Source organism: Haliaeetus leucocephalus, unplaced genomic scaffold, assembly GCF_000737465.1.
Source record: "Haliaeetus leucocephalus isolate CR32 unplaced genomic scaffold, Haliaeetus_leucocephalus-4.0 Scaffold228, whole genome shotgun sequence".
NCBI lineage: Eukaryota > Metazoa > Chordata > Aves > Accipitriformes > Accipitridae > Haliaeetus > Haliaeetus leucocephalus.
Genome location: NW_010972664.1, coordinates 11,073,407 through 11,083,351, shown reverse-complemented (window position 1 = coordinate 11,083,351; position 9,945 = coordinate 11,073,407). Strand labels below are relative to the sequence as shown.

Sequence of the window (9,945 nt, the reverse complement as noted above, 5' to 3'; positions counted from 1 at the left end):
GCTTATGGGGAAGGGGAGGAGGGGTGCGGTGAGTAGTTTTTTTGCTTTACATGTTGTTGTGCTTCCCATGGTCCTCATCCTGAATGACAAGGCGGGGGGGGACGGGACACTCTGTGTCTCTGCAAACCTATGTTGTGTGATACTGGTTTCTTGTTACTTGTGGTTTTGCCACATTCCTAATTTGCTGGGATGCTACAAATTCCTTTAAAAAAAAAACCAAAACAAACAAACAAACAAAACCACTCAGAAAAACCCCACATAGTTAAGTCCTGAATTACATACAGCTGTGTCGATTTGCAACCACTTGATTGATTCAAGTGCCTATAAGCAACGTACTAGCTCCCTTACTGGGAACCAGCTTGATTTAGCTGCTTATTCACGTATTCCTATTGAAATGTAACTACCCTGAGAGCAAAAGGATATGCCCAGTGTAACAATGGGGGTACAGTTGTTTTGTGGATAGGAAGCATTTTTTAAAAACATGAACAGTAAACCCTGTTACTATTAAGGTTTTGTAGGTAGTTGGGATGGATTTTTTTGTAGATGTTCCTTCTGATTTCCAGTGATAGTGCAATGGTATTTCCATCTTGCTGGCACTTCAGCACCCACAAGCTATCTAACATGACAGGAACCAAGGTCACCTAGCTCTGAACTGCTGCTCTGGGACTGTGGTCAGGAAAAGACAAAACCAGAGTGTGAGTATCTCGGTTCTTTTTTAGTCACAGTGATGCCTTCCTTACCCCTTTGGTATTAGCTATTATGGTTTTCTTTGTATCCATTTTTTTGGTACATTTTTGGCAGATAAAACATGAAATTGCTCCCAAATCAGGGTGGTTATTTTGATATAATAAGGTTGCTGAGGCAACAAAATATTAAGCGTGTATGTATGACTAATGACATCAAAGGACCAACATCAGTGCACTGTTCAGTGATAAGCAGGACCAGAATGACTGAAAATGAGTTTGGCCTCTCTTTCTCTGAAGATGACAGCTCTAGAGCTAATCTTGAGTATCAACAGTGAAGGTGTTTGCACTCAATCTACTAGGAGACACGCAAGCATTAAAGAATGTAAAGTAAACGTTGATGAGGCATGTAAGCAGGAAGCTGCTCTAGTATAAATGAGAACCAATTCCATGACTAGATTTCATTTTCAAGGAAATTAGGAGATACTGATTTTTAACACTTGGTGCACAGGAGCTGAAAAAGCACAGAGCAGGTGCAGCTGTTCTGTATAAACACTGAATGGCCCCTGCTGAAATGTACTTCATTGTATTTTTAGGCATAATCATCTGATGAAGGAGAAAAGATAGGAATCAATAACTTTCACTGATCCCTTTTCTTCCACATGTAGTTTTAAGTAAAGCTTAATTTCCTCAGGCAATATTGAACAATTAATAAACTTAAAAATTTATCTAGAGAATATGGATGCCTATTTGGATAGCATATTAATTTGAGCCAACTCTTTTCTTTGAAGCTGAAGATTATCACAATCTCCTGAGTAAGCCATTTGACCACTGGAACAAGTCTTACACAGTGAAAATGAACGAAGATATGCAAATACAACTTAAAATGAAAAGAAACTTGCAAATGCTGCTTTATTTAATTCTTACAATAGGGAGGCACTTTTACATTAAAAAAAAAGAGTGCAGAGGTTTCATTATAACTGCAAAATCCTAAAACATTATTCCATGAAAACAAAAAGAAATGGTGACTGCATGAGAAATTTTTTTTTTCTTTCATTTTACCTCTATACCATTTATTACCCTTAAACAAACAAACAAAACCCCAAACCTTTTCTTCTGGTCGCACAGGCCGACATAAGCATTTAGAGTATTGCTGACACTTTACTGTGTGTTTCTCATCTCATCATTTCTGTGTTTGTTGTGGAAGGCAGAGGCTGACCCAGAATTTAGTGGTGCTGCCGTGAGATACTGTAAATAGTGATCACATGTGTATTTGATGTCAAAAGTCCCAATTCAGCTCTGCCTTGCATGCAAAGCCTACTTATTTCAGTCAACTTTTTCTTCAACTTAACTTAGGCCCAAATGAAGAATGTGTGTGTTGGGATGGAAGGAGAGCAGGGAGGAATGCTTTCCTGCAGTTATTTCCCCTCCATGGAGTCTGGAGAAATCAAAGCTTTTTTTACATGCCATCTTAAAAAAGTGAACTATTAGTTCACAGGCAATTAGCCCCTGAGTGTCAGCCGTATGGTATTCCTGCTGATAAGCAGCTACGTATGAACGAGGGCTGGACAGATTCAGAGACTCTACTGAGGCTGGCTGGTATGAAAGTCAGAGCAAATCCTGTATTACATTACACAAGTGGGAAGTGAAGTTAACTATAACCTCAGACAAAGCAATAATGTTGAAAGATGGGCTCATATTCTGCAATACTGATGTACTAATGTTAGTGCTCAACAATGAAAGAAACCTCACTAATGTCACTGGGAATAGCTCTGGAGAAAGGCAATACTCAAAGTGAGTATTGTCACAATCCATCCTTCTGTACATACATTTCCACTTCAATGTCTCAAGCTAAGAAAGCAAATCTCAGGTCAAGAATCCTGGCAGATAAATGTCTCTCCGGTTGATGGATGAGAGTATATATTCATTGCTTATAGCAATTCTCTTGCTATTTATTTGGTTTGGGGTTAACAAAACCTCTAGGTGAGCTGCACAGGGAGGTTTCTGATTGTGTGAAAATGAGGCTGGAAGTGGAAAGAGCACTCAAAGGATGTTAAAGAAGTATTAGAAATGCTTGAAATGAGCACACCTGAGGAAAACAATACTTTTCTAATTACCTGTTCCATTAAAGTTGGCTGAGCAGAATATGGCTTTACATTCTGATGTTACTAGCAAAATTTAGGCTTTCAAGTATGTCAGAAACACAACTGCAAGAGAGCTCACAAACAAACCTCTTCTGGGGCTCTGTGAATGCAAGGTTGACCTAAATAAAGGGAATAATATGATGGACTATTAAAGGGTGCTCATTTTGAGGAGTGCTAGATTTGTCACAAATGGAAGAAATGTTTACCACAAATTCTCAGCTTTACTTAGCAAAGTCCAGTTTGATGTCCTGTGATGAAGACCAGAGCTCCTTCTTTCAAGCCATCTCCTCTGTTTTCCAAAATTGCCTGGGGTGTATTCTAACCCACTTTGAAAGCAAATTACCTGACCTGATCCAGAACTCTGTCTAAAGCTGGGTTCCTAAGATAGAAGAATTAAAGCTGGTACAGTATAACAAGACCTATTTTCAAAAATTGAGCTACTTACAAAAACACTTCAGTTTTGAAGTTGCTTTACCAATATTGATACAACTTGTAAACATATTCACTGAGAGCTTGTGCTCTGGATTCCGGGGTATTTTTTTGCTTTACCAAAAGCACATGTTACAAAACCTGTAGAGATTTTTTTTCTCTGTATATTATGCTTGGAAAAGTTTGAGACTAGTTTTGTTTAGATTCAAATACATTACCAAAATTTGCAACTCGTAACTTTATGCTGATATATGGAAAATAAGAAGTAAAATTGGTTCTAAACAGAACTTCCTGAACTTTCGCTCCAAACTAAATATATCAAGGGCATAGTATGAACATGGAAGATAAATCTAGCTTTAAGATTTATCACTGATATGAATAAAAGAATATTTTACAGAATTTTCATCTTGAATGTCTCTTTACAGCTGAAAACAGAGGGGATTTTTTTCCCTCATTCTATATGAAAGGGAGGAAAAACATGCTGTTGATTACTTTCCTGGCACATCTTGAATAAAATAATACAGGCTTCATTATGGAATGAGACTAATTACACAAATTATATCTGAAAGAAAAAAGTTAAATTAAGAATTGAATGGTTACTGCATAATCAGTGGGCATGAGTGAGATCTAATGTCATTGTGTTTAGAAATGGCTTCATCCAGATCCAGCTGTCTGTTGTTGACCTTCACCTCCATGCAGCCATTATAAAAAGCGGTTACTAACGTAGCACCCAGAGGAACATCTGCACAGAAACACATTCAATTTATTAGGCCAAGGCATACAAATTCTTATGTATTTTTCAGATTAGCAAAAACACGGGGAATACTACATTCCCCATCCATTAGCCAGCCATGGGAGAAAAAAGCAATTTGGAAGGAAACACTTAAGTTCTTCTCCCTTTTCTTCAAGATTGAGATAAAGTCAGCAAAGATGAGAGAGGTCAGTAAAATTTGAAATATGCGTTAGGAGTCTATTCCCATCCAGAAACCTAACTATGTGAATGTTTTTCATAGCAGTATTTCCTGTATTAACAACAGTGAACCAATAGTTTGTTTCCTGGCGTCCACTGTTCTCGTACTGACCTACAAACAGATGTTTATGGCTTTAGAGGTCACAGAGAGAACCATCTTGCTTTTGCCAGAAAGCTACTCTGGATTCAAAACTGCAGGTTCTCAGATAGGGGACCCCTGGGAACTCCACACATTTTACTGCTTCCTTACTGCTTCTTAGAAGGGAATTCTCTGTAAAAGACTCACTTTATCTGTTCCTCATTTAGGTATTGTTTGGGTTACGGCAATATCAGATCATGGATATGCTTCAGGAAACAATGTGTTAAGCACAAAATCAAGCAGGCATTGCTCTGAGGTCTTAGGGTACAACTGGAGTCTTTCAAGGTAGACATAAGGTGATCCACGTACCTTCAGCAACTAGAATGAGGATGCCTAGAAGCTGATCTCAAGAGCATCACCTTTTTTTTCAGATGTTAATCATCCTATCCCTCCTAGAAGATCGACTTGATTGTCTGGGGAACAAGAAATGTTGCTTCCTTGTCATTTCATTTTGCTGTAAGCTGAGGTACTGTACAAATTCCTGTAGAATTGTGCCCTTCTGCTCTTTTTACTCTGGTGATGATAACACTGCTGTCATAGAACTGTGCAAGTCTCATCTAGCCTGCACTGGTTGTGCTGTATTAATTAACAAGGAGGCATACTCGCAATGCTGTTACTAGTTTGAAGAAACATGTATAAAAAATAGGGACTTCTGGCCTTCATGAAATGCACATTTTTGTTAGATGCCTTTTAACCATACAGTTCTGTACATCGTAGCTCAGTGTGGGGATCCTTACCTACCTTTTTACACTGCTCAGTAATCCCAGAGGCTTTTCAGGGGTGAGTTAAGAGTGAATGAATCGGTCTAGCCAAACTGGCTGTACACAGGGATCTAAAGTAGTTTTCCTGTATTACTTTTTCTCTTTTTGGTAACAGAGGCTGTTGTGGAAGAGGGTCCTTTGGATAATGTGGGGAGTTTTGTTGCTTTTTTGAGACCTCCAACTAGAGACTGTTTATGCATACAGAGGGTTTTTTTTTTTGTTAATTTGCATGTTGAAGATACCTTTTAAAACTGAGAGATTACACTCACTTTTAAGGCCCAACAAGTAACTAACACTTGCTTCTTATCTATTTAGGATGCCTGACTGAAGCCAAGGTCTTAACTCTTAAGATGCTAATTACTCTGTGGCTGGCAATGTACTAGAAAGAATCATTTAAATATCACAAAGATGAAGAGGTCTAAGAAATTACTGGATTCTTTGTTAAGTTACTATAGCTCAGTTAACCTACTGACACATCTCTACTAAGTAAATACTGACTTCATCTCTCTTTTAAAGAGAGATGGTATTGCAAAAATACCGACGCTGACCTATTGCGATATGTGATGGTACTGCACCATTAGTGCATTATTCTCATTTTACACATTCAATTTGACCTCACCTGGTTATCTGGTTTCCAAGATATTGCATATCCATTCAAAAACAAAATTAGAGGAGAAATTGTCATATTTGGTGCCTAAATTTTGTTACATCCTTGATTACCAGTGTATGAAGACTTGTAGAGAACAAATAAATGCCAACATACGGGCCTGGATACTCAGGCAACCACCACTTCAGACAGAGGCTGTGATACGTGCAGTGCTGCCCTAAACACCTTTCTTCTATTCTGACAAGCAAGTCTAGAGGGTGAACCATAATTCCAGCTTCTCCTGTGTAAGCTACCTTGGAAGAAATGCCTAAAGAGATCATCTCCAATGGATACATAGTTCCTCCCTCCTTTCTCCTCCTGCGCACCTTTGACTCCTGCAGAAGACACACACTGCACATACAGACCAACTGTAACTGGGGCAGTGCTATGACACTGCAGCCTACGTGTAAAATGGATGTCAATTCAAATTGGTCAGATGTGTTGGTCAGACTCTTAGAATTTCCTTAGGAATTGTGGCTTATACTCCCTAAAGTAACTTTAATAGAGGATACAGAAAAGCTCTGCTAGTAGTAATGTTGTAACCATGGTGTCTTTCCTCTACTAGTTTTCAAGTTCTTTTCAAGACCTTAGGCTTTGCAAATTCCTTGTCTGCAGCAATGCTATTTTTCTTCACGATTCAGCCTGAAGTCAAACTATTTTACAGATAAGCATGCGTACACTTCCTGTACAAAATAACATTTGTACATGTCTTAAGACTGGGGATACGCTTGCAGCTTGCTTTAATCAAAATATTTGCTGTTTCAACACATTTTCTGTCTCAAAGATTGCCAGTCATCTATTGCCCAGAGTTTAATTACTGAAACCTGACCTCTCCTTCTGCACTTCTGACAATTTACTTAAAAATGCCTGTTTTTCTTACATCCTTGATGCAGTTCCTAAATTGTGCCAGCTGGTGGCATATCAGAAATACGCAATGCTCACTCCTCCCTAGCTCAAAAATCAAGACTTCAAACCTCTAGAGAAAGACCCATGCCCTTTAATGGGCCTAATAATGCTATTGTCAAAAAGCAGGATCCCTCAGAAGCTGTATAGAATGGATGAAATACGAATCACTTGGGAAAAAACCTGAGGGTTTTTTGTACAGTTGTAGACTTTTTCTAGCTTGGGTAAGGCTGAATATAATCAGGCTTGTACAAATAATCAAATTAATGAAAAGAAATAGAATTCACCTGGCAGGCCACCCAAGTAGGTAACAACATTTGCCATCATTGCCTGATGCAGGATAGACAGCTGCTCTGAATTGCTTCTGACTGTGTGTGAATCAACAGACAGTTCAAGTTGCTGTTTGGTCACTAGAAGTCCAACCAGAACTTTCCTGGGTGTACATAACTTCTTTGATTCCAGATGTGCAACAGTGATGTTTCCAATGGTCACAATGATTTTCTAAATGGAAGAATGGTAGGTCACAAAAGATGTCACATATAACTTTAACACACAATTATACTTAGTTCTGATGCATTTTATATTTGGAAGTAGAAGAAAAGGAAATGTTAGAGCCACATTTTAAAAACTAGTACATTAAGTTGGATAAGTTACTAAAATTGCTGTATAATCATCACCTTTGGTGATGAATACCATTCATTTATATTCTTAAATTTATAAGTCAGAATGTTCACTGTAAAAAAATCTTTGGCTATGGTTCTGAGGTGAAATCCTGTTTCTCTTACAGGCAAAAGGAGTACTGCTACAGTTTCAAAGGTAACGAAGTGTTCGCTATAGGTTCTTATTTCAGGCAAAAGCACGGATTAGCCATAGTGTATAATCATGCTCTCTCAGGATGCCTGATGTAAACAGATGTAAATGGAAACTTAAGGACAAAATGTCTGTTTATAAATTGAAAGTAACATGATGCCATTACTATAGTATCATCATTCTACTTCTGCCATATTCCCCTTTCTGCTTTGTGCATTTGGAAGGAAAGGTTGAAGAAGATGTGATGTAATGGACAGTGCCTGACACAAGAGCAGTTAGTGCTTAGTCACTGCTGTAGCAATCATTAAGAGTAACACATTTTCTGCACATCGCTATATGATCTAAGTGCTTTTTCAAAATATTAATTCAGCCTACCAGCTCCACCGCAAATAAGCGTGAGTAGCTTTTTTTTAGTTTGATTTTTCACAAATGGAGTAGTAAGTTAAGTGAGACAAAAACAAGAGGTGTGACGTATATGTGTATCAGCTGCTATGATAATTGTAAGATCACCTGTGAGTCAGAGGAGTTAGAGTCCACTATGGACAAAGCAAGAGGCACTGTTTCATTAGAAACCAAGGCAAACATAACACCAGTGTCTGTGGATGGGCGAATAGTCAGTGTCACATTTATTAGCCAATCTTCAGCACTGTCAAGATTATCTGTTTTAAAAAGAATAATTGAAATTAATAAATCCATCTGCTAATGAAAAACTAATATGGTGTTAAAAATTAGCATTTAGTCTGCTCCCACTGTGGAAAAATTAGTACTAATCTCCAGAAAAAACAGTGAACTTTGGAATTTTCAGAAAGAACTGTGAGTCTTTAAAAAAAGAAAAAAAAAAAAGAAAAACTTTTAATCCTGCATCTTCCCTAATCTTCTGTGCTTATTTGTCTTTTTTTTTTTTTTTTTTTGCTACCTTCTCCATTCTAATGTGGAATAGGTGCCACATTCATTAGAGGTCAGTTCAAGATTAAACCCAAAAAACTAATTTACTCATAAATTGCTTCCACTTAGTAGAAGATTGGCAGTTATTCTACAATTTTACATTCCAAAGCAGTTCCACTATTAAAATGGGAATATGCAGGTGCGTAAAGTAAATATGCAGATGGTGCAAATATAATTTCCTATAATGCATTCATAGTGAAGCTAATATAAGAATTACTGTTTAAAGAGATATTTGACGTTTTGAGATCTTTGTATCTTTTCTTCCAGTGCCTTTTCTCTCCGCCCCGCCCCCAAAGTCAAAGCTAGTAGTTTCTCAATTTCTAGTAATTTCTTGAGGAAGCAGAAATCCTAAAATATGAGGTGAGGTTGTATCCCTGCACAAAGCCAAATGGGCAGGGAGACAGCGGGCTATAATAGCTCATAGAAGGGTAGCAGTAGGTGTGGGCAGCCTCTCGGTGTTGGGGTCGGGGTGTGAGAATAGAAAGGAGATGGGGTGAAGTCATGGCAGCAGCCCCAAACACAAAGGTCAGGATGAGTCATGGCAGCAGGGTGTTAATGAATGAATGGGAGGAAAGTTAAGGAAATTTGAATGGCATATGAAACCGTGATATAAGTTGGTTGGAAGAATAGAATATAAAAAGCTGGAGAAATCTTCTGAAGTAGGCTAGGGAATTTAAAGAAAAGGCCTAGGAAACAATAGCAAGTCCTGGGATGAAGAGGATTGGGGATAAGAGCAGGGCTGAAGGGTGGCATAGCATTTGCGATGGGGAATAGCATAATGAAAACTGGATTTGGGATGATGCTCAAGAGATGTTTTGTTTTGGGCTCTCGGGTGTGCACAAGTTGATTCTGGATTGGAAATTTTGAAATTAGGGCAGGAGGTCAGGCAAGAAAGTTCTGGGTTCAGGAAGGAGCAAGAGATGCACCTAAAACATCTACGTAGGATGTTCATTTAAAAGCACAATTGCATACACAAAACTATCAGCGATCCTTTTCTCCGTCCTCAATGTTCTTTTTCTGTCAGTAATGTGATAGCTTTTCCCATTGATGAACAGGGGTCAGAATTAGATCTTTGGAAAGTGAATGTGTTCAACAGCACCCATCCTTTGCAAATAAAAGATACACTTCCCAACCTAAAGCACTTCAGAAGTTAAATGGATTGCACCAATGGGATCAGAATTCTCATTCAAGCAAACTTCTAACAGAAGTTATGGGAATCATTGCTGAATGCAGTGGCGTATAGTTTAGTTTGAGTGTGGGGTTGTTTTTTTTTCTTCCTTTCAACAATTCATCAGTTCCATCACCAGTCCAGCAAAAAATAAAGGAATAGACAGAAAAATACTTACTATAGTTTATCTGAAATGTTGCTGTTCCAGTGCCAGGGTAGAAGGATCCTCTCCCCACTGCTATTAAACAGTGTTTACTTTGTTTTTCTTGAATAACTTCTTTTACACCGGAATGTCCCTGATTCATCAGGTTCCAGGCACGAATGCACCCATCTAGCCGAGGGTTAAT

General features: G+C 38.3%; 1 protein-coding gene across 1 annotated transcript in view; it reads right to left on the bottom strand.

The window, feature by feature from the left end:
- Window positions 1-3,464: 3,464 nt before the first annotated feature.
- Window positions 3,465-9,945, bottom strand: part of PROS1 (protein S (alpha)) — a 35,730-nt gene continuing 29,249 nt past the window's right edge. The window contains exons 14-17 of the mRNA XM_010567653.1: window positions 9,777-9,945; window positions 7,996-8,144; window positions 6,963-7,176; window positions 3,465-3,998 (exon numbers count right to left, since the gene is read on the bottom strand). Of these exons, the coding sequence (XP_010565955.1) occupies window positions 3,853-3,998; window positions 6,963-7,176; window positions 7,996-8,144; window positions 9,777-9,945 (678 nt within the window). The 3' untranslated portion in view covers window positions 3,465-3,852. The remainder of the gene's footprint in view (window positions 3,999-6,962; window positions 7,177-7,995; window positions 8,145-9,776) is intronic.